The following is a 23,999-nucleotide window of genomic DNA, read 5'->3' on the forward strand; positions in this document are numbered from 1 at the left end:
ACTTTTCTGGTACAGTTCTAAGGAAGGTGGGAAGAGGTGGGGCAGGGAAGGGGCAAAGGAAGTCATCAAGAATCTAACGCAGCTTTTTAGAAAAGCAACAAGAACAAACACATCCCCCCCTCCCCGGCTTAAATGTTTAAAAACATCCCAAGCCCATTTATTTTCTTTCACTGCTCTGTATGCAGGACAGCAGATGGACGCGATGTATTTAAACCAAGACTGCCTGATACAAATTTTCAAAAAAGTACTCTTAAAAACAGAATTGTTTTTTACAAGGCTTTTTTCTTTTCTGCTTTAGTCACAGCAAATATAACAAGAAGATATTTAGCTCTGTTTTCAACTAAACAACAGAAGCAGCATTCAAAATGACAATGACAGGCATGTTGTCAGCCACAGCAGGGCGGGCACATGTCTTTGACAGAACAAATCTGCAATACTTGCAAAAGAAGACACTAAGAAACAAAACGAGTGGCCTACCCTCAGAATAGAACACAATCCTTTTACATGCACCAGAAATATAAAACAGAAGTGGAGATGAGCGTATTTTAAGTATATTGAATATAGAAATCAGCTGTTCCCCTCGTGCCCTGCCCAGACTGGCAGACCCAGTGGACCTACTTCCGAAAACCCTGAGCAAACAGCAGCACAGACCCTCTCAGCCAACCGTCACGAAACACCGAGCATCTCCTTCTACACTGCAGTGTCCCAGGGAGTTGATGTCTGCACTTGTTACACGCTCACTGCCCTCCAGAGCAGATGGGAGGATGCCGATGTAACAGCACAAGGACTGAATGTTATTACCAAAGCATCTCTCCATTGCTTTCACCAACACTTATTTTCTTCCAGAGTACCACTGAGATTTTGCACCAAAGAGAAAAATATACATATATTTCAAAAATACAAATTAAGCCTTTCCTGCAGATTTTAAAAGCTGTTCCAATGATGTACACTGAACAGCAAGCACAGGAAGTCCAGCCTCACTTTCTTATCAAGCCTTGGAAAACTGTTTTGCAGTAACCCGTCTTAAGGACCCAAAACAAAATGCCCTGTGAGAAAGTAATGTACTTACTTGATATTGAGGGGTTTACATTTTTTTAATAGAGTTTATTTTTTTTTAAAAAAGCACAAATTTAATCAGAGGTGCTAACACTTTGGTCTATGTATATGACAAACTCTGAAGCTCATCCTAGCTCTACCTATATCTTTCCTTATCATCTCATCAATCATTTCTCTCAAGTTTTCTTTTCTTTCATATGTACCACATCAAGCTCACCTTTCTTCTTCACAAGAAGAAAGATTCATGTCTGGGGAAAAAAAAAAAAAAAAAAGTTTTCAATATGAAAATCTGACTAGAAGTAAGAGGAAGAACAAAGTCCAGTGCTTTTATTCAGTCCTAAAAACACAAGTCACAGACTTGTTCAGAGTCAGGAGCAAAGACTGTTTGTGGTTCCACGGAAGCAAGAGCTTGAGTTAAATGCCTTCTGTGGTTGAGCTTCAAGAAAGAAAAACATGGTGTTTTTCACCTCATCCTCAGAACGACTGAGATGCACCTAAACAGAAATGTTACCAGCCCTCAGTGAAAGCCCAGAATGAGGTCTCTCAGATTTCAGTCTTGGACCACACACATAAAAGAGCCAGAAAGGGCCATGCCATTCTTATGGTGGTTAGAGCTGGCACTGACCTTGTTAAATCAAGGGACTTTTCCCCAAGGTAATTCTGACAGCTCTGTAAGGTAGTGCTGGGCTTGGGAAGCAAATCTGGGAGGTAACAGTGGTAAGGGAGTCTGCTGAAAGTAGCAAGTTAAGGAGGAGTTAAGTAATACATGCAAATAGTAGAATAGTTCACAAAAAATATGCTTGTAGAGGACAGAAGCAATACACAGACAAGTACACTGAAGAAACCTCAGGATCCCTGCCCACATCTTTCTGCAACACAGAGTGCAATTGTAAATACAAAGAGCAGCAACTACAGCTGCAACAAGACTTTGCTAAAGTCACTTGAAGTCATGATGAAAGAAAATCTCTCTGTGTCTCTCAGGGTTGTTTTTTTTTCCTCACTCAGTTAAACATTAAAACATTGCTCTATCTGAAAATGAAAAGGTCACTTAGGACCATCCTGTTATCTGACTGCAGATCACTTATTCATGAAAAGCAACACAGTTTCTTTCTAAGATGCTTCAGTACTAATATGTAAACGACTCCATACAAACGTACGTATCCTACCTGACTGTGGCAGATCATATGATCAGTAAAAATATGTAAATAAAGCCATATTACACACTTTTACAGGGAAGTTTGAAACTAAAGGTCTCTTGCCAATCAAACCATAAGCAAGGCAGCATTTTCCTGGAAATACCGAGAAATTAGCCTTTAGCAGAAGTACCCCAAGTAAATCCTTCATCATTTAGCAGTTTGTGTTGGAATGCTTCATCATTTCTGTGCAATGATATTTTAAGCCTCTCAGGATTAACGTTCTAGTTCACTGCAAACTTGACTGCAAACCACAAATCCAAAAAGGCTTGTCAAGAAATTCGGAGAGAAGAATTACTGCGCAACATACATCACTAAGTAACTGCTTCCGACATCGTCACTTCACATGCATTATTTCTGCTACATGAGCCCTGCAGATCAGAAGGAATTCAGAAGACAAGTATGAGAAGTCATTACCAAGAACACTCAAATAGGACATCACTAACTGAAAAGGCAGGAGAAAAAAAAAAAAACTGTTGTAGGATTTTGTAACTACAAGATCAGTAATTTGAAGATTTAGAAAAAAAAAATGTGCTTTATTATTTGCAAGTGGCAGTATTTCCCAAATAATCCATTTAAGAGGCTTTTTTGTATAGTATCTCTCTTGCAGAATAAACTGGGGAGGATGGAAGGGGAGAGGGGATAGGGGAAAGGATGCAAAAACCAACCATCTTTGTTGCCTTGCTTTAAGGATATGAATCTCATATGTCTTTTTAAAAAAGGCTTCAAAATCTGACTTGTAAACTAAATTATTTAGATGTACTTTTAGCATCATTAGTCTGTTCGCAAATTAGGAACAAACCCAGTAACTTTTCCACTCCTCCCCACGATACCCAAGACCCCTACAAATCAGCTGCATCTGTAACTGGAGGGTGGGAGAACGAAGGGTTCCAGGGTTCGGGGGGAGATGATTTTATACAGCACACAGCCCAGTTTCACCTAAAACACAGATGTGATAATCACAAGATTGGTATTACAGAAACACCACCTAATAAACCGTGGCTTCAATTGTAGTGCAGCAAAGCACAGCTGCTTCTCCCTTACATCAGCTCTCCTATTCTTTATGCTCCATATCAGCTACCCTAGCACGTCTGCCTCAGTTCCCAAAGAGACAAAAGATCTTTTTGGCACTCAAACACGGCAAACAACTCAGGCTTCTTGGGAAAAGATAGAGGGGGCAGGGGCAGTAGAATAAACTATTATCTGGATTAAAACGTTATACATGTGCCAGTGTAAGTCCAGCCAGAAGTTGTTGCCATCTCCTGCCCATCCCCAGTGACCGGTGTGAACACAGCTCGTGGTCTCAGCCTTGGTGCTGCCAGGGAGCCCCCCCAGCACCAACACCTTGGGCAAGCAGTCTCAGAGGAGCAAAAAAGCTGAAAACCCTTCCTCTCAGCCTCAAGGAATCCACAAGGAAGGAGGCACACTGTTCGGGAGCTGTGGGAGGCCTGCACTGACACCATCCATATTAAGGACAAAGACAGAAAAACAAACCCAAACAAAACAAACAAAATCAGCTTTGGCAGAAATCAAGCAGTGGCTCCTATCACTGCAGTTTACTTCTGCAGTGAGCTGAGCGTTGGTTCTTACTACGACAGCGAAACCTACTCACATGACGTTTTCCCAAGGAACAAGCAGTATTGCAGAAGAGTTTCATTGCAAGAACCACAGCTGGCTCCAACCCCAAATGTCATGTCTTAATTCCCAGAGAAAAACACCCAAAAGAGGAAATACAAAAAAGGTCAACTGTCAGTCAGAAAAAGGTATCTGATGCTTTAAGCTTGCTCTTCTTCCTCCTTGTTCCCTTTAGCAACCCCTTACAAACAAAATAAAAGTCTGTAACTATTTAAGCACGTTGATCTTGCAGAGTAACACAGGTGCTGACTGCAGCAATACTGCACGGACTGCCCCAAAGGAAGCTGCTGTACCAATTCCGACATGGTAAGCAATGTGTACTGGTTTATATTTGTGACAAATGCTCTCAATTATTTCATCATAGCCATATTTTTAAGTTTATATTAGTACAGAGTACTGCTAAAATAAACCCTCCCAATAGGCAATATCTGAGGATCAGTTGCCATGTCAAATCTCAAGGCAGCAAAATAGAAAAACAGTGACCCTTCAGTTCCTGACTGAGAGATGAGGTGAGATGTTCCTGTTTTACTGGTGAGGAGAAACGTTTGCTCTAGTGTCAGGTTGTCGGGTTAATTTTGAGTGGAGCTATGTGAATACCGTACACCGTGCATCACCTTCGCTCACAATTTCACAAAGCAGCACTCAGGAAAGGGCCGGTGTGCCAGCACATGGCTGGCATTACTAATGATCGGTCCTGTTATGCTACATGGTCCATAACCACAGATCTTACCTCAAAAACATTGAAAACAAAATACAAACAAAGGTATGGGAGACTAAGAATAATTAAAATAGTATCACAACTTCATATTTAATGAATAGAATTCTGTTATGGATTCTGAAAGGGCACGTGAAAGGTACCTACAAGAAGGATACAGCCTGGGCACAGGGCTTCACTGAACACATATTTTCATCTTCCCTCAAGAACGAAGCTCATGATCAGCTTGGAAGCACCATGAGACAGATCTTTGCCAATGAAACAGGAGTTTATATATTGAATAAAATATTTTTGGGACCATACCTTAAGTGACCTGTTCAGACTGACAAGAAGGGAAGAAAGAAATGCCGGTGACAGCCTAATGACTGGCCTTGGTCCTCCACCATAAGGTTGGTGGGGGTTTTCTGGTTGGTTTTGTATGTGTTTTTTGGCTAGTTGGTTGCTTTTTTAAACAATCCTATTATTACATCCATCTTTCCTTTAAAGATTATAAGCATTCTCATCTACCAGCTATTTCTCCTTTGTAATACTGTTACTTCTGAATTCACTACGACCATCTTCATGATATGGCATTCACATGGAAGCACGTGCAGCACAGAAGCCCATGGATCAGAACACAGCGTCCAGGTCCTTGGGTTTGAGTTTTACACTACCTACTGGCAACTCCCAGACTACACTTACATGTCAGTATAATGCAACAGGAAGCTCATCCTTTTTTATTATGTAGCTTTAACACTACATAATAAACAAACTCTACTGACAAGTGATTATTAAAAACTAACACACCACAGAGAAGGAAAATTTAAAAAGTATCTTTGGTGAAAAAGAATGCAGAATAACAATTCCAACAGTTCCATACAGTGCAGGTATTACTTTCAGCACCATGCGGATCACATCTAGGCAAGTCAACATGTCAGGAATTCCAGCAGAAAGGTAAGGCACCTCTTTGTTGGCATGACTGCTCCAGGATACAGTCTTCAGCTTAAATTAAGAAATCTTATCATAACATTACAGCTTTATTAGTTATACAGCACACCAAAGATTTTGGCAGCTGATGTATTTCGTCATTTCCCCTCTGAAGGCAAAATTTCTGCAACAGACCGTTGCACAGAACCTAAGAGATCTGTCATCGCTTCCGGCACATCGTCAGCACCTGGAGACGTGCCTCGGCACCTCTCGTCCAGCACAGAAACTGCCACTGGGTGAAGCTTGAGGAAGAGCAACACATCAGCATTTGTTTGTCTGTGGTTTTGCCTGAAAAATTTTACTAGATGGTAGTAAATCTCTTTCAGCAGGTCACCCATCACGAACACAATCATCGTAACAAGAAAGGGCACCTAGATAGCCAGATCACACAAATTTGGGCATGAAAAAAAGCCCTAGCAGTAGGGAGCATCTTTAACACCCAGCTCGGTTCGGTGGCGAGAACAAAGTCTGCCGGCAGCATCCCCGGGGCCTGGCAGCAGCGGTGACATCGTGGCAGGCCCCCGCTGCACCCAGCCACCCCCCAACACCGGGCGCCCATGAAGAGAATTGTTCCAACAGGGCACGGGGTCGGAACCTGGTTTCCAGCACAGAAACAAGAAGGGGGGGACGGAGGGGAACACTGCACAATAACCCTTTCATTGAAAGGAGAAAGCCTTCCAGGAAGCACAAAGTGTTTCAAAGCTTGAGCCGATACCCACTGAAATCAACAGAGGCTCTTTCCATTTATAGCAGAGGGCGCCCGAGGAGGCTATAACCTGAAATGCTGTTTAAAAAGGAAACTGTTATCAGTCCTACTATCATGAATTATTAATAACACAACAAAATCAACAAAATGCACTGGAATTCCAGCCAGCTCATCTGCTGTGACGTTACCATGCATTCATTCTCCTCCCCCTTGGAGGAGGGGGGGGACCCTTTTTTAACCTGTTCCTCAAATCACACACAAAGATCAGGCTCCCCAATAAACACAAAAACCCGTTCCTCCCCATTGTCCCCCAACTCGTCACAGGCGACAAACACCGTGAGAGAGGGGAAAAGCAGAGTGCAAGACACCTTGCACACCGGTGTTTTCCATACTACAGGCACAGAGCTTAACAGGGAAAACAAAAACACAACATCATGCTCCAGCCTTCAGACCTGTAAGTTCAAACGGAATATTAAAAAAGGCACTGGCCTCTCTTCCAGATTACTGTTAGAAAGCCTGCTCAATACAGTAATACACTGTTTTTAATCTAGTTATACAAGTAGAGTTATCCGTGCTCCTGCTGAGATCAAGACCGTTACCAGGTGTCTTGCCCTGTAGCACACAAGCACATATATAGCGAATGAATTACAAAATTAACACCAGAAATTGCCTTCAATCCAAAACCTTTGTTCAATTACGATTTAATTAATAAAAATCTGTGCAACCACATTGCGTTCTGTTCTCTTGCACTTCTTAAATGAAATCGATGCTGTAATTTAAAGTACCATTAGAGGACGGCCCATTACACTGTATTCGCTCCTCAAGCATCAAGTTGCAGTTTGCAATCGCTGTACCATCAGACAGGCACCAAGGTAAAGTCCTCCTCAGCATGAGGAGCAGCCGGGAAGTTTTTCTTTTAACGACTTGAAAGAAAAAGTTTCGATCATAGCCAAAATTTAGGAGCACAATGTACGAGATGACTCAAGCAACGCAGACTCCGCTCTACAAGAAAGGAGCGTTTATTCACGCAGCTTTTAAGACAGATCTAAAGGAATAGGAAGAATGACTAAAACCGTTCGTAAAGCATTATAACGGCAAGTGGGCTGAGTAACCAGGCTCAGCCCGGGGCCAGGCAGCGGCGCCAGGCCGAGTCCCCCCCCTTTGGGGCAGACGGAGGTGCTGGGCAGCAGCCCAGGCCGGGGGCTCGGTGCCGTGCGATGCCGCCCTGCCGGCCGTTAGCCGTTACCGGCCGGCCGTTGGCCGTTACCGGGCGGCCGTTGGCCGTTACCGGGCGCCCCCCGCCCCGCGGCCGCTCACCGGAGAGCTCGTCCGGCTCCAGCCCGGTCTCGGTGTCCAGCCCGCAGATGACGAAGTAGTCGGCGAAGCGGCCGGGTGCCGAGGAGCCGCCGCCGCCGCCGCCGCCGCTCATGCTGGAGCGCGAGAGGGGCGCGGGGCTCAGGGGCTGCGGGGCCGGGCGGCGGCGGCGGCGGCGGGCGGCGGGGCTGCGCCAGCGGCGGCGGCCGCCTCCATGGCGGAGCGCAGCGGGCAGCGCCGCACGGCATTGTGGGGGCGGCCCCCGGCTGCTCCCGGGGGGGCCGGGGGGCGGCCCGGGCCGGGAGCCGCAGTGCTGCGCCTGCGCGCTGCGCTCGGGGGGTGACGTCATGCTGCCGGGCCGCCGCGGGAGGGGCCGCGCCCGCAGGGGGCGCTGAGGGGGAGTGGGGGGGGGGGCGGCTCCGGGCGCGGGGGCTCCGTGAGGGGCGGCTCGGCCCCGGGTCACGGCCTCGCAGCCGCACGCCCTGCCCGGCTGCCAGCCCTGCCCAGCGGCCCCGATGGGGAATAGGGCTACAGCGCCGCGTTTTTAATTCGTTTTCCCTCCGAGTTACCGTCACGCACGTAACCGTTAACGGCTGAGGCTGCAGAGCGGAGCGCAACGCCCCGACCCCAGCACACACACAGCGCCCAGGGAGCGCAGGAAGAAAAAGAGGGGCTCCAAGGGAGGGACCCGCCCCGGGGAGGAGAGCACGGCTCTCCCCTGGCCCGAGAGACACCCGGGACAGCCGCACAGGACTGAAATTGTGTCTGCACACACAGCCTTCCCCCTCCTCTCCTCGCCCAGCTCCCCAGCCGCGTCTTTCACCCCAGAAACCTTCTCTATCCTACAGGGTTTCCGTGAATAAAAATGACTTTCCTGGTCTTTCCGGATTATTATCTAAGGTTGCTCAAGTAGTTTGCGATTATATCCCATCTGTAGTGCTGAATTAATCAGGTACCCACCTAACATAACGTGCTGTCAAGCACACGAAACTTGGCATATTTGAACTCACATTGGGAAGACGTGAGACTTACTGATTCTTCCCCAGCCGTTGAGAGACAGCAGCTTGTATAAGACTTGTGTCAATAACCCCACAGCCCATTGCAGCACAATAACTCAGCTCTTAAACCATTTATTCCCACTGAAATGGTGGAGAGCTTTTCCATCCTTCTGGGAACTACAAAAAGCCAAGTATTCACATGGTTATGACGGTACAGAGCAGACAATGGGTCATCAATGAACAGAAGCATTGCTTAGGTTTGACTGATAATTCTGACAGATCAATTTTAAACCACTGGTGAACACGAGGGAGAAATTTCAACAACAATAGGAGGATAACGAGATGCAATATTAGACTGAAAGTCTCAAGTTTATGAGATTCAGAGTCAGCCATTTAGAATACGTTGAGCCTACCTGGTGATTCAAGGAAGACTAATAGAGAATAGAACTCATTAAATCTGGTTGCTCCTATTCTATACTCATTAAGTATTCTCTGCCATTTTGCTTCTTACTCTGCTTTTCATCTGGCAAAAGACACAGTATTCAGCATGTGGTAAGCTTAATTTCAGTAAGTCCAAACTGTAGTCTAACCCTAATAAACAGAAGTCATAGCTGGACAGGCACAGAAGAACTTACAAGAAAGACTGAGGAAACTGGTGATGTAGTACAGATACTGTGAGGGCTATTTTTATTTGCATCTGTAATATCTAATTCAGCATCTAGCAGCTTGAATTTGTCAGACTTCTTGAGCACTGATCCCATCACCAGAAGCACCTAAAACACAGCTATTTTGTCACTGAACTTTGCAAATCAACTATATGTCCTCAAGTGAGGCAGTAACACTCTCAATGACACTGTGAATTCTTGAAAGTATTCTCTATGATGTTCATAAAATGTAAGGGAAGTCTTAAATCTGTGGAAACTATGTTTAGACAAAACAACAAAGACATGCTAGCAACTACAAAATGATTTAAAAGATTCATTGTCCTCAGCAAGTCTTTTGTTGTTGCTTCAGCTGCTCTTTTCAATGGCAAAGGCTAGAATTTTTAAGCTCAAGCCTTAAATCATAAGGACAATAAATACTTATAAAAGGCAGAATTTAACACGCACATATCTAGATTACTCCTACTAGTTAACTTGAACTTAACATAGTGTCTTCTAACAGTAGATTGAAAACTTAGGGAGGGAATCTAAGGAATCTGATCCACAGGCTCCAAAAATATCTAAATACACTCTAGCATGTTATAGCCACAGTAAGATTTGTGGGTATAGGTTTCATCTCCTCTAGCATATTTAGGAAATAGAATACTTCTGGGGAAAAAAAGATAGCGATATCCTAGGAATACGTTATTCTTTAAGCCTGAAATACAGTACTAGTTGTCACAGCTACACGCAACTCAATTTATCAGTTTAAGTATATGTATCAATTAAGTAGGTAACCGAAGGAATATTTGTGTCAGAAAAAGGAAAAAAGAACAAGAGCAATGGATAGCAATGCTGAATGTGGCAAGGCCAGCAAAACAATAGAAAGACTACCATGTCACAAAAGACAGGTAGCTCTCTCCCTAGTTTTTCTGGATACATCCTTTATCACAGACTGTTTGCAACAGTTTTTATAAGGTGAAGAATGAAGTGGCTGCTTTTTGTTATAAATAAATAAATAAAAGTACCTGCAGTAGCTCGTGGGTGTTTCAGTCCTTGGTCAGCTAGCTACCTGGTTGAGTTGGTTCTGTTGGTTTTTCAGCTGAATAATTCAGCTTAAGTAACTGGATGGTACAATACATGCAGCATACTTCCAGTTCTAATACAAAGCTGAACACAGCAATCCACACTGCATTTTAGTAGACAACCTGGTTTTATACTGAGTAACTATCATGCTACACAAGATAAGTATTTTTTAGAATAACACAAAGATTTGTGAAATAGCTACCAAAAAAAACCTAACAAACAAACAAACAAAAAAAAAAACTGGCTTTGCATCATAGAATAGTTCACTGAGCTTTTAAAGACACACTTGCTTTTTATTTTATTTTTTGTCTCAATCTTTTGGCATGCTTTCAACATCAACATAGTGTACAGTGCAAAGAAGAAATCCATAAAGCAGACAACAGAAGCAGATGAATGAAGCTATAGCAACTTTACCTTGTGAGTCTTCCATAAGGAATTCACGTCAGAAAAAGCAAAATATATGAGTTCCCATCTAAGAAGATGAAATGAGCTATATCAATTGCTTTCCAGTCCAAAGTATGAAAACTAATTTTGTATATATACTTTATAAAAGTATAAAAAAAGATTACTGTTGTACATGATAAAGAAATAACTTCCAGACAGCAGGAAGTCTAACTAGGTGTTCTGAAACAGAAGTACAAACAGAACAAATCTCACCCACATGATCATCAGTTCAGTTTAATTTTTATAGTCATTAAAAAAATACCACTTCAGAAGAACTCATCATAAGTGAATCAAAAATTAGGCTTAGCAGGAAGTTCAGCATACTTCATTGTACTCAAAATACGATGTTTCACATATTATACAGTAGCTTTATTATGAAACGGCAAGAGGCAGTTATTAATGGTGTCATGCAGATATTGTTTACAAAAAGTTCTAGAAGATAACAGCTCTTTTTTGTTTGTTTGTTTGTTTTTTGGTAGTTAAACTATACCTTCCTGATTTTCAAGTTTGCTTCACGGTAGACACTGCTTTTCTGGCAGAAATGTATGGCTATTCTCTTGGAGCACTGGCTGGATTCCCATAAAAAGCAAGCTACCGCCTTATTCCACAGCACAACACTTTTTTGCTTTTCCACAAGACTTTCATTATATTTAAAAACCCTCAGAATCAGTCCTCATGGGATAGGGAATTGCCTGAGGCCATTGGCAGATGAAGATAAACATGGAAGGGATAAGTTAAAAAAAAAAAAACGCTAACTTGTCACAAAAGGAAGTAACTTATTTTCAACCCTTTTAAGGTTTTTAGGGCCTTTAGGCACTGTGATGGCAACTTAGTCTACAGCTGAAATGGGTTTTTCAGTATCATACCCTGATCCCATCTACATAGTGAAACACACCTCAATGAAAGTGCCAAGTAACAGCATGATTCATATGAAATTGAAATGGAGTTCATTCCTTCTTTAGTGTCAAGGTTCCACCAAAACATTGGTTTTGTACAATGTAGAAGGAATTTTACAACAGCATGTTATTGACCAAAGATTGAGACCATTTTTGAGACAAGCAACTGGGTAATAGCAAGTATATAATTTATTCTGAGTTAATCTGCATGGAAAATTAACTATGCAGAAGAGTAGGCTGTAAATCTACAGCTATTTCACACCCAATATTCCAGTGGGCACTCAGCTCACAATAGCTATCACTTACTATGGAGCAAATCCTCTAGGTAGATGAGCACTGAGATTAGAATTGCAACGATTAAAAGTAACAATTCAGGTTTAAATGCCAATAAAGTACACTTTTAGACTCAATTCTAAATAGAAAACATTCCCTAAAGCTAAATGCTTACAATAAATTTGTAAACAGAAGTGAAATTAGTTCCTTTACCTACATAAAAATACCATTTACTGTGCAACCCAGATTTAAATAAAAGACCAAAATAGTTCATCAATAATATTTACTATATATTTACATGTAATACTGCAATAAACTGGAGTCAATTAACATTATGTTACAAAAAAAGAACAAAACGTTTTAGAAGGTACCAGTACCTTTCACATTATTACATTCATGGAACTGTTCTCTTACATCTCAAATGATCTACCATGATGAGTTAACATGGGGATATAGACAAGTAAACCCTTGAACTGGAGTATATGCTAACATGTCAGTTCCCATTTCAGCAAGGTGCTTCAGGAGCATCAAATTAAAGCCTATAAGCAGCACTAGTTTCAGTAGGATGAACTTAAACATGCACCCAAATTCCTTGCTGATCAGGACCTCATTTTATGGGACTCCACTGACAATCATACAGACTACAACAGTTTTAACTGTACAAGGGCAGGTACCACGTACCTCATTTATTGGCTATATATAAGCAGACTTTTACTTAAAAGGTGAATCATAGCTGGTTGTCCATTACCAGTTACTGACTTAGCAGAAAATTGAATCATCCCTTTAATTTTAGATACATTCACATAAACTTCTGTTGCATGATGCTTAGAACAGTATTTGGATTCAGCTCTTTTGCAAGAAGCGCACCAATTAACGTACCTGACACTTCTTCTAGCCAATCGAGCTGCAATGAAAAATTGTATCCTCTTTGCATATTGCTTTAGAAATATTTATAGTACACTGAAGTTATACATTTTTAAATCACTCAGGAAGTTAAAGTTTTATATATGATCAATTTCTTGAATTCACAGGATAAATGTATGCAAGTAAAATATTGGCAAAATAATTAACATAAAAATAGAATTTCAAAATCAGCTAGCCACAGTAAAAAGTCTAGCCTGCTCTACCAGAGCAAACTTTTACAGAGTAAGTTAGAATGATCTGACACTTTGCCTTTGTTAATCCAGTTAGTAAAGCAGATGTAGGTTCAAGTATTTAAGTCCACACAACAGTAATAGAAGTAAACAATCAAGGTGAGTGTATCTTTGTAGTTAAAGTACTATTCAGAAAAAAAAAAATGCTTCTGAATGAGCACCTTTACCATATTATGCTATAATTTTGGAACCCCAAAAGACAAGAAAGACTGTAGATGAGAATTGTGCTCAGACCAGATCCCATGCAAGTCTACAGAGACATACAGTACGTTACAGAAATCAGATTGAAAAAATAAGGGTTGGGTTTGGTGGTTGGTTTTTTTTTTTTTTTTTTTTTTTTTTGCAAGTATTAGAAAGCATTATCTGTAGTTTATGTCTGTTACATTTTTTGCTCTGCATATAATCAAAGCAAAACATGACATCTGTGTTTTCCCTTCCCTCATTCCAAGGGCCGCACATACACCCCAAAGCAAAACACTGATGATTTGGTTATAAAACTACGTAGTACATTTTCTGAACACAGTTCCTTCAGTTGCAGGTCACGTGTTCATTTAAAGACATTCTTACCCATTACAAGCCTCCCCTTTAATTGCTTAAGATCCAATAGAAAAGCAAATATACAAATATCACAAGTGCCAATCCTGAGATGAAACATGGGAAGTCTGGGTCCAGTTTGATCCTTATTCAAACTTCTGTTTCAGTTTCTTCTGGAAAAGAGCTGGTAGGATGGAAAGGATGGCTAGAATCATGAGAACAAAAACAGAGTTCCAGGAAACAGCTTCCCCTGCTGTTGTAAGTTGGTATAGTGTTGTTCCTGCCTTAATGGCTACAAAAGATGGCGGTGCCACACCTGGAGGGGGGAAGTATAAGGGTAGAACAATAAATTTAAGAAAGATTAATTTCTTTGGGTAAACAAAACCAAGAAAATTCCTAACTCAGTTGTCTAGGTTTTAACACCAAAGCCTCAGAATCTGTTGCCTGTATTTTCTTTTTAAGGTGCAGGTACAGATACAAAATTCAAAGACAAAATCCCATTATCAGAACTGTTTATGCTACCTTTAACGCTGCTGGATGCTAATACAAACACAGGAAACTTAAAAAACTCTGCGATCCAGATTGTGCAGATAGCAAGTTGTCTCTGCAAACTGATTTTTTTTTAGGTTCGTAATGGAAGCTTATAAATTATCTCCTAAACCAATTAAAAATATTTGCAAAAATAAGCAAAACACAAGGTTCAGATGTTTAGCACTACAGTAGTTATGAACGCACTCCTAGGAAGGTATATTATAATAAAATAGATGGGAAGGGGAAGAACAATCCTTCAGATCAAAGTCACTTGTTCTGGCATGACTACGCTGAACTCAAAATAGAAGTCTATAGTAGTTCACAGAAGTATAACCATGGAGTGGAGCAACAGTCCTTACTTGTAAAGTGTCCATACAAGGTATGTTTCCTTATAGCCTGCTTCCCCTCATCCAGTGCATCAGAATAATCCTGAAGACTTAAGTCTTTTAATGCTAAAAGCTGGACACATCATCAAGAAAGTATAGACAGAATACTCTTGTGTAATCTTTCAGCTGCCCAGTAGGTGGTGATAACCACTGAACAAAAGCAAATAATGCCACTTCTGGCTACCCCAAACTGCAGTTCACTATTCAGAATTCTTACCTAGAAAGGTGCCAATGAAAAATACTTTTAATGGCACATTTATTACAGGAGATGTTATATTGATGAACCAATTTGGAAGAAATGGTGTTATTCTCAAAAATATTATGTAGTTAATGAGGTGTTCTCTGTGTCGTTCAACCTGTGCAAAGAAAATAATAAATAAGTAAAACATCTGCCTTCAAAATAAGCAACGGTTTTACTACAAGAGATTTGTGATTTTTTTTTAATCCATCTTTTGTAGAAATTTAAAAGTTGCAAACAAATCAGTTAAATGATGACTCAAGGAAGAGAGGAAGAGTCAGTGAATCACTGTTACATAGCACTGAAGTTACTCTGGAAACACCAGCCTATGGTAGAGAACTAATATGTCTGAATCAGGTAAGAAGCAGGCCTGCTGCTGTGCTGAACTAACCCTAGCATTAGCTCCGTCACCTCTAACTGCAGTCCAACCAACTCTACCAGCTTGTCATCCTATTCCTAAAGCAATCAAACATGAAACGCAGCTGTATTCCTAGCTTGGAATCTTACCCTGGTCATGGCTCTCGAGTTCATCACAAGGTTTTAAGATTGTGTTGGCAGTAGCCTATCTGCACGTACTTTATAATGTCTAGCATAAACGTCATAAAGAAGCAGCCACATTAGTCCAAATTTGATTTGCAGTCAATTATGTCCTCAAGTCTAGCTCACCTCCTTACACAACTACATCAAAGCCTCTTCTGCTCCCACACTGGCTCTAGAACTCCGGCCCTTTCAAACACCCATAACCCCAAAGCAAACTGTAAGGGTAGCAGAGCATCATCTCTGCTCTATCCTTGCAGGCCTTCACAAAGTCTAAGCCTAAACGTGGCCACATGGCCCCAGATAGATGAAACTAAACCACACCTGACTGTAAATCCATCTAAAATCAGGTGCAGCAACTTATCCTAGACACAACCCCATTTTTTCCATATTAGCTTGAATTGCATTATCGCAGTCAGTCCTGCTATTGTTCAGCAGTACTTCGTTTCTGGTGTTTGGTCTTTTTTTTTTATTTTTTAATTAAATCTTCATGAAGGACTAATGCTTAATCAACAATTAATTCTGTGTAGTGCCAAAACTGTATAGTCTACCTAACCTGGAAACAGTGAGATATGAATCACACATGCAATTATGCAAATTTAGAGTCACAGAGCCAGTTCTGCCAGTGGAAATAGTTACTATTTCCCACTTCAGGAATAGTTTGAAGATTATACTGGGCTTCTAATACTTATTTGGTACAAGATTCACTATTTAATGAAATCAACTGTGTAGGTCGCAGCTCTATATCTTAGTGAGGAACAAGTTCAAGATTTTTTTTGAATCATAAAAATATTTAAACGGAGAACAGAGCAGTAAGTCATGGTTCATACTTGCCAAAAAGAGCTGTTTGAAAATGGTTAAGAGCATCAAACAAAAAAAACAAGGGCTCAAATACCGATCATGCTAGGATTTTGCAAAGCAAAATCTGAAGTTTAATCAGATAATTAGCTTACCAAGTTCCTGTTATCAGATACTTTCCCTTGGCCTAAAGGAAATTGAGCTTGTACAAAAATCAAGCAGCTTGTATGGGATACTTCTCTATATACCACAAAAACAGTGAATTCCAAAAATTGGTAGAAAGTTACCATGTAAGCATATAGTAAGAACACAAAGAGACCCTTTAAACTGGGACAAAAGCAATACCCTTTCCATAGGAAGGGATATGCTGCTGCTGCTGCTCTTAAACACTAAAGCAACAAACTTAGGAATTGCCCTAACCACAATAACATTTACATTTTTACAATCAGACCTACAACAACATATTTTTCATCCTATTGAAAAAAAGACAGCTTTCATCAGTTCTGATGCTCAGGGAGCTATTACTTCAAATCAAAACTAGATAGGCTTCCTACGGCTATTAGCTAACCAGAGGGGTTATCACTGACAAACTCTTCCTAGTTGAGGAGAGCTTCCTCACAGGAAATAGCACAATCAGGAATACTCTGTTGCTTAAAAACATTCAAAAAGTAACTACACGTTGTCAGAAAGGACTCAGAATCCTTTCTTTGCGACTAGATTTATGAGCACAATCCCCGCTAGTTTTCCATCCTATTCCACTACATATTTTCTATAAATTTCAACTTCTTTAGAAACTTACCTGTTCTGACCATTTAACTGCTTTTTCTGTTAAGTATTTGTATACAACTGGCCGTCCCACTAAGTATGAAAGCATATAGCAGAACGAAGCTCCAAGTCCTGAGCACTGAAAAAAAAAAAAAAGCAGGAAATCGCTAATTAATATTAGCCTTGTGTCCCTATAATTACACTGACTGGTTAGAGGCTGCTTCTGCACAGTCCTCCATTAAGGAGGAAGAACTTCCTGTACCCGTTCCTTAAGAACTTTGTCGACACTAACTAGTTCCTTTCATCCCAAAGCATTTAGATCGTTATTAACACAAAGTAGACAATGTTGATTACTTGTCAGTTAACACTGAGAGAATGCATTACTTATGTTCCAAGATTAATATCAGGTTCTGCTGGATGCTGAACAAGTCTGAAGCAAAGGCAACTCTCCAGCTGACTAACACCCAGACGCCTCCATTATTAAGAAAACAGTTTAGTTGTTTGGATCATCATCCAACGCTACACTGAGTTTTGTAGATAACATCCTTCTCACAACACGGTTGAATAAGAACTCATTTATTCCTTGGAGAATAAAGCATTCCCTTATTTCACTCAGCCTGTGATCATTTCACAAGAAAACTGTTTACATGTTTGGTTCTGTTCCAAATGGATAAAAATACATGCCTTCACAAACTATTTTCCGTACTTACCAGACAAACAAGAAATAACGCCAGAGGAAAGGGATAAAGAAACCCTGACAGGATACTGAGAAATATAGACCCAGGGATAGCAAATGTTTGCAAGCTGGATGCATCTTTGTTAAAGAAGTTTTTTTTGTTGTTTTTTGAAAGAAAAAAAAAAAGCTTCCCAGTTTTTAATCCAATAAGCAGTCAGCATACGTAGTACAATTTGGAAAAGCATAAACAAATAGGCATGGCCTAAAAAGATCTTTACATCAAAATACTTGTGCAGAGTGGCACAAACAGCCCACGCACAGAGAAACAAGAGGTAGATATATCGTTGTCAGATATAAAAATAAGTCACTAATTAAAATATGTATTATGTTCTCCCTTTATCTCTGTGCTACCTTTGACATTGTAGCTTTATGGCATTACAGGAAATACAGTTCTGATCTGACATTTAACTAGAATTACGCAGATTTCAGTCACTCTGAAAAGTTCACAGAAACCTCTAGTGATTATGAATTCCATGGAACTGATTGAAATATAAAAAGCCAAACAATCATCCTTGATATCAAGTTCATTACAGACAACAGAACATTTTCCAAGTGCCAAGGTTCTAACATAACTATAGCATGCTTGTCAAGTAATCAGTCTGCTGCTGAGACAGTAAATGTCGTCATATCAGCTGATGCAGTAGTTCAATAAAAATGCCGATTCTGTTCTACTTCGTTTATATATTAACTAACATTTTAGTTTTCTTCAAATATAATCTATCATTTGTGAGCTACTCTTGTGAGAATATGCTAGAAGCAAACTACTAATGGCACTTTCAGCATCATTTTTCTCTGGGTTTTGAGAACCTTACTGCATTAAACAATGAAATAGACCTCCTGTAACTTTTGAAAGGCTGAAAAGCTTTATTAACCTGTTAAGTGTTCCAGTTAAGAGTGTGTTTAATGATTAATACATTCAGCACTCAGGGGGAAAAAAAAGTTAAGACAGAACACAGGCAGCCTTTGTGTCTCTCTCCTTAGGCATAAAGTACTTCAAAAATCTAGCTCTCTAAAATAGAAGAGTTTCTTTTTTTTTTTTTTTTTTTTTTTAAATGGGCACTGCAGAGATGAAAGGCTTAAAATGTTTTCCTTGAGAAATGATGTAAGGACTTCAATAAGAGCCTCAAACACTTTTAGATGCCTCCGGAAGACTGGAGTGGTAGTTTGTTTTCCTTTAGAATCAGCAGTCATTTTTATCTGGGAATTTAGTTTGCACTTAGCTACCGGAACACTAAAATAAGTCTAATATGAAAGTTAAAATATTGTCCACGGTAGATAGTAGCTGAAGCTGCATGACAATCTTAGACAACATTTACTACTATACAGGCACGCAATTCAATTTCTCTGTATTTAGAAATTGTACTTCCTTACAATCCAAAAAAGCATACTGAAACACTTCAACAAAAAACTTTTCTAAAACACGTATCTTATAAACACACTTTGGTATCTTACCCCTCTCCATCTCAGAGCAATAAATTATGTTTGCATTTTTCTTTTCTTTTTCATAGAAAAGAAGTCAGCAAAGGCTTCTCACACCAGAAAAAGGATACAAAACATATGTGGCAAAGTAAGCTACTAACACTTGAACATAAAATGTGTCCTTATATTTCGACAGGACTTTTCCTAAGGCTTTTGCATCATCCATGTCTCTAGGAACCTTTATACATTTTCCTTCTTCTCTGAAAAAAGAAAGAAGAGAAAGCATGGTAGGAGATATAAGTAAACCGTACAGTAAAATTAATTGCTGAATATATAGATAATTAGATACACTAGATCACTGAACTATGTCTGCAAACAAACCGCATCACTATGTTGTAGTAAAATTCTAAGACAAACCTTTGTAATATTTACACTTCTTTGAAATAGAAAAATCCTCAATTTTAGATATTAGCAAGCTTTTTTTTTTTTCCCTATACATTACAATAACCAGCTTCATTTCTAGGATTTTTTCTTCTTCTCAAGTTAAGATCAAAAAGAAACAATTACTCAACCCAAACCTTTAGCAACTGAACAACAGCCAACGTTTCAGCCAAAACTAACTATAACTGCCTTATTCTAGGGTCACAACATTCCAAGTGCAGCAACACTTCAAACGCAGTGCAGCTTCACCTCACAGACATACAAAGCTTTAAGAGCAAAACCTTATGTCACACCTTAATCTGGTGCAACCCTGGGCAGCACAGTTGAGTATCCTCTCTTCCTCTGTATCAGACTTAGTGACTGGACAGTTGCAAACCGTACTTGTTGAGCAAGTTAATCAGACAAAAAAATTATTACTAAAAGAAAAAAAGAAAGTTGTAAGACAAGCAGGCTTGCATCTTGTCAAACTATTTATGTTCCCAACATGAGTACTAGACGCAACAAAAAACAGGAAGAATACACGAACCTTGAGCATGAAGGAAGAAGGATGTCACCTTTTTAACAGCACCCTGCAGTTATAGCAGAGCACAAGGCATTTTAAAAAAAGCCTAGCCCTAACCAAGCATGCTTTGGCTCTCAACTGAGGACAGTTAAGAACAGTAGTTATCATTGCTAAAGTGACAACAGGTATCTTCTTAAGACATGGTAACTCAACTGTGCAACAGAAACCCTAGGTCAAGCACAACTTCAGTGTTTAAACAGATCCTACTGGTTAGTACGCATTTCAGTATTGCCTTTTGTGTTGTGACATTGGAGATTATACACTCAAAATGGCTTTCTTCCTTTAAATAAGGTTACGTCTATAATTAACTTACATCAGTTCAAAAATCACTTATTCAAAAATCACTTAACCCCACGCAGCCTCCTCCGCAAGTTGATATTGAATGAAAAGCAAACAAATTACATACTTACTCACTAAGTTGTGGGAAATTTTTATATACCAGAAACATCAGAAAAGCAGCCGATGTGAAGATGGACACTAAAATAAGAAGAGATGTTCGAGCTGATCCACCTTCTGCCTGAGCTTTCCCTGAAATTAAATACAACCAGAATTTACAAAAAAAACAATAACTTATCAGAATTCAAGGTTACACTCTAAGGAAAGGTTAAGGAAATCTCCACAGAGATCCCATCTTCCCACAAAATGCTTGCACTAGCATACGTAACACACTGCTTACATGCTCTGAAGTCGTCCAAATAAATCTGAGGTTCTTACATTGGCAAACATCCCACAGAAATCAATTTCTGTGGCTGCTAATAATTTAAGCCTTAGTTAGATAAATCAGCAGAGAAGAAGTTATTGTAGAACAAATTAAGCCACGCATTTTTAGTTTTGCCATGAAGTCTCCTGAGAGTTAAGACTTAGTAACTTGGAGTTAAGTCTCCAGTATAGGCAACACAACTCCAAGACACGCTTATTAACGATTTTGTTTGTAGTTTTCCTAAGGACGAACGCCAGGCACAGCAAGCGGCCAACTAGGTTAGACACACTCATCGGGAGAAAACGCGCGTGAACACACGCCCACAACAACCTGGGATGTAAAGGTCACAGAGGCAGGAATTACACCTATCTTAGCTTTAAAACACACGTATCGGAGGTATCTCTTTCTAAGCTGGTAACAGCCCAAGTTCTGCCGTGAGGAACACCCCGCGAGCACACCAGGCGGCACAGCTGCGCTCGGGGCCTCTCCCGCCCTCTCCCCGCACCCCCCGGCAGCTGACGGAGCGCGGGGCGGCCGCAGCCTCGGGGCGGCGGTGCCTCGGCGCCGGGCCCCGGCCGCCGGCTGCTGACGGAGGGGCAGCACAGGCCGCGCCCGGCCCCGCCCCAGCCCCTCCCGCCCGCGGCAAGGACGAGGCGCCCCCTTCCCCCCGCCACCTTCCAGAAGCTGCCGCTGCTGCCTGGCGCTCTCGGCCGCGCTGCGCTGCGCCATGGCCGCCGCCGCCGCCCGCCGGCCCCGCTCAGGCCGCGCCGAGCCGGGAAGGGAAAGGAAGGGAAGGGAAGGGGCGGGCAGCGGGGAGGCGGGACCCGGCCGCCCGCCCGCCTCAGCGCCGCGCTGCGCATGCGCCGCTCGCCCAGGGGCGGGAGGGCGGCCGTTGGGCGGCGGGGGGCCGTGAGGGGCGGGAGGCGGTGCTCAAAGAGCTGAGCCCCGGCTGCCACCGGGTTTGTGCCCTCTGCAAAGCCGCCCTGTGAATGTCCCCGTGTAGGGAACAACAATTGAGTAATCAATCTTACAGGTGATAAGAAGTCCCGCGCTGAGGTGGAATTCCACAGGGTACAGCAGGGCTGCGAAAAGGTTTTGTTTTGTCGCCAGGTGTAGAGAACACGCTTGCACAACGGCGTCAGTCACTGCCAGCAGTCCATAGCCCAAATGCCAGCCATGAGTACAGGCACTGCCAAATAATAATTAATAAATTAATAATAATAAATGATCCAAAGCATAAATTGTCATCAGGTTCCAAACAAAGCTTTGAATCACGATTCAATTCCACATGAATCCTTAATTTACTTGTTTTTTTTTCTTGCATTTAGAATCTGCTTATTTTGAATTTTATCATTAAATCTCATAATTCCCTTTTAATACTTGTATTTGGTGTTTCAGAAATGCTAGTGCCCAGAGGAGCCAGTCAGGCCTATGGACTTGTTGCTGTGGACATTGGTTCCAGGTGACAGAACCCTTTGTTCTTCCAAACCATTACACTAGGACATTGTACACACTGGTGAGATGGGAACTGCTGACACCATAGCAGATAGCTCTTTTCCCCTATTGTAAATGCATATCGTGTTCATCGTGTCTCTGTGATTCTCCCATTGCTCCTGGTACTCCAGGTAAAGTGATCCAAATAGCAGGGCTTCTTCCTTAGCTGGATGGCTTCTGACATAATGTTAGATTGATTTTAAGCTGAATAGTGTTGGAAGTAAAATTATCAATCACATTTTCACTGTACAAAAAAATTTCTACCAAGTCATCCTGAATCAGAAGAGAAAAAGCTTGTACTGGAAGATTTAAATAAAATGCATACTATGGTTTAAAATCTGTAGAGCACATTCTAAATGCTGCTAAGCTGGCCTTTATTTCATTTTGATACAATGGATTGTACCACGGGGCATGAATCAGTGTGGAATGGTTGTTGTTCAGTAATCACTCAGAGCCAAGGAGTCAGGCAGAGTCTGCTCAGTAGATACCTGACTTCTCACTGATCTCTGCTTTGTACTGCAGAGCCTCTGTGCTTCCTAAGTGCAGGTAACCTAACAACACAAATTAGGCAAACATCTGACTCTTGCTAAAGTCTCCTGCAGTTCCCACTGTTCCAGACAGCACTGTAAGACATGCAACAAATAATTACAGAAATACAAATTCTCTCTGCATCTCCCCTTCTATTCAGTACAAGTGCACAGCCTGCAGATGGTTCCCAAGGCACTGATTCTGCAGTAAGCTCCCAGCGCTACCCTATATAATTACAAATAGAGAAAAGAAGATAACTACTCAGCTCCAGCTCTCTGAATTGCTGCCAGTGTGAAATCTGAGGATTAATTAACTTAATCACTTTGAAGTTGAAATATACTACATACGTGGTATTTGTTAACTACATTATCAGAAGACTCTTAGACTGTCTATTTTATGCTCTTTTTGGTTCCCCTCAGGGGAATACTGCTGTTGAGAACGTTTTGGCTGTTTTACAAAACTTTGAAACTGTCGGTGGTATTTAATATCCTGTGACCATTTAAATAGTCACCTCCAAAGACATCCATACCTTAGAAATATCAGCGGAACCTCTGTGTTCAGTCACAAGAAAAGTGACATGTCTGGGGAATGTCCCTTAGGACTCTGTAAATAAAATAACTCAGAACCTATATTTAAAAAGTTAATTTAATTTTGTTTACTGGAAAGAAAACCATGACTGAAAAATACAACCATAAGCTGTATTCTTAAGGGTTCAGAAGAGAAACAGTTTTGGTAACTTGGAACTCAGTGAGTGATCGAGGAAACTTTCAATACAAGTTTGAGATCAGCTGTGCTGGAAACAGCTTCGCTCCACAAGGTACTGGGAATGATAGCTGTGGACTGAAAATAGATTTACTCTCTTCATGTTTAAAGTATCACCTATATATAATATATAGTTTCATAAACAGTCTAAAATCTCCTCTGTCTTTGGAGCTTCTTTCTAAATCCCTCCTGATAAGGAACATATACTGCACAATACAGTGTTTGTCAGAGAAAGAATGATAAAAGTGCTCTGATCTCCAGTTGGATTTGCTCAGTGACTTTGCCAGTGGAAGCAGTGCTCTCTGTTATCTGTTCTCTGAGGCTATAGACAGAATTACACAATTATCTACAAGCTTTGTATGAATCAATTTTTGGAAAATGTACCTTCAACACAGAATATAAGACTTCTTTCAGAATCACAGAACCATCTAGGTTGGAAGAGATCTCCAAGATCATCAAGTCCAATCTCTGACCTAACACTAACCAGTCCT

General features: G+C 41.1%; 2 protein-coding genes across 5 annotated transcripts in view; both read right to left on the reverse strand.

The window, feature by feature from the left end:
• Positions 1 to 7,838, reverse strand: part of DENND5A (DENN domain containing 5A) — a 62,634-nt gene extending 54,796 nt beyond the window's left edge. For 3 of the 4 annotated variants that reach the window (XM_082762657.1, XM_082762655.1, XM_082762658.1), the window contains exon 1: positions 7,589 to 7,838. In XM_082762657.1, the coding sequence (XP_082618783.1) occupies positions 7,589 to 7,700 (112 nt within the window). In that variant the 5' untranslated portion in view covers positions 7,701 to 7,838. Of the gene's footprint in view, positions 1 to 7,056; positions 7,274 to 7,588 lie in introns of all 4 variants that reach the window. The other variant, XM_082762656.1, reaches the window with a different exon arrangement.
• Positions 7,839 to 12,191: 4,353 nt separating this feature from the next.
• TMEM41B (transmembrane protein 41B) lies at positions 12,192 to 21,520 on the reverse strand. The gene is made up of 7 exons (XM_082760954.1): positions 21,399 to 21,520; positions 20,435 to 20,552; positions 19,153 to 19,281; positions 17,577 to 17,670; positions 16,901 to 17,005; positions 14,746 to 14,884; positions 12,192 to 13,927 (listed from the first exon to the last, which is right to left on the reverse strand). Exons 1-7 carry the CDS (start codon positions 21,451 to 21,453, stop codon positions 13,758 to 13,760), a joined length of 810 nt encoding a protein of 269 aa, XP_082617080.1. The 5' UTR covers positions 21,454 to 21,520; the 3' UTR covers positions 12,192 to 13,757.
• Positions 21,521 to 23,999: the final 2,479 nt, after the last annotated feature.

The sequence above is a fragment of the Aythya marila genome (genome assembly GCF_965140915.1).
Source record: "Aythya marila genome assembly, chromosome: 5".
NCBI classification, from domain to species: domain Eukaryota; kingdom Metazoa; phylum Chordata; class Aves; order Anseriformes; family Anatidae; genus Aythya; species Aythya marila.

Bases quoted from the DNA above. Each gene is read 5' to 3' on its own strand.
- TMEM41B (XM_082760954.1), bottom strand. From the start codon at position 21,453: ATGGCGCAGCGCAGCGCGGCCGAGAGCGCCAGGCAGCAGCGGCAGCTT. The intron at 20,553-21,398 runs GTGGCGGGGGGA...ATTTAATTTCAG, and splicing joins GCAGCGGCAGCTTCTGGAAG to GGAAAGCTCAGGCAGAAGGT. The intron at 13,928-14,745 runs GTAAGAATTCTG...TCCCCCCTCCAG, and splicing joins TTTCATTGGCACCTTTCTAG to GTGTGGCACCGCCATCTTTT.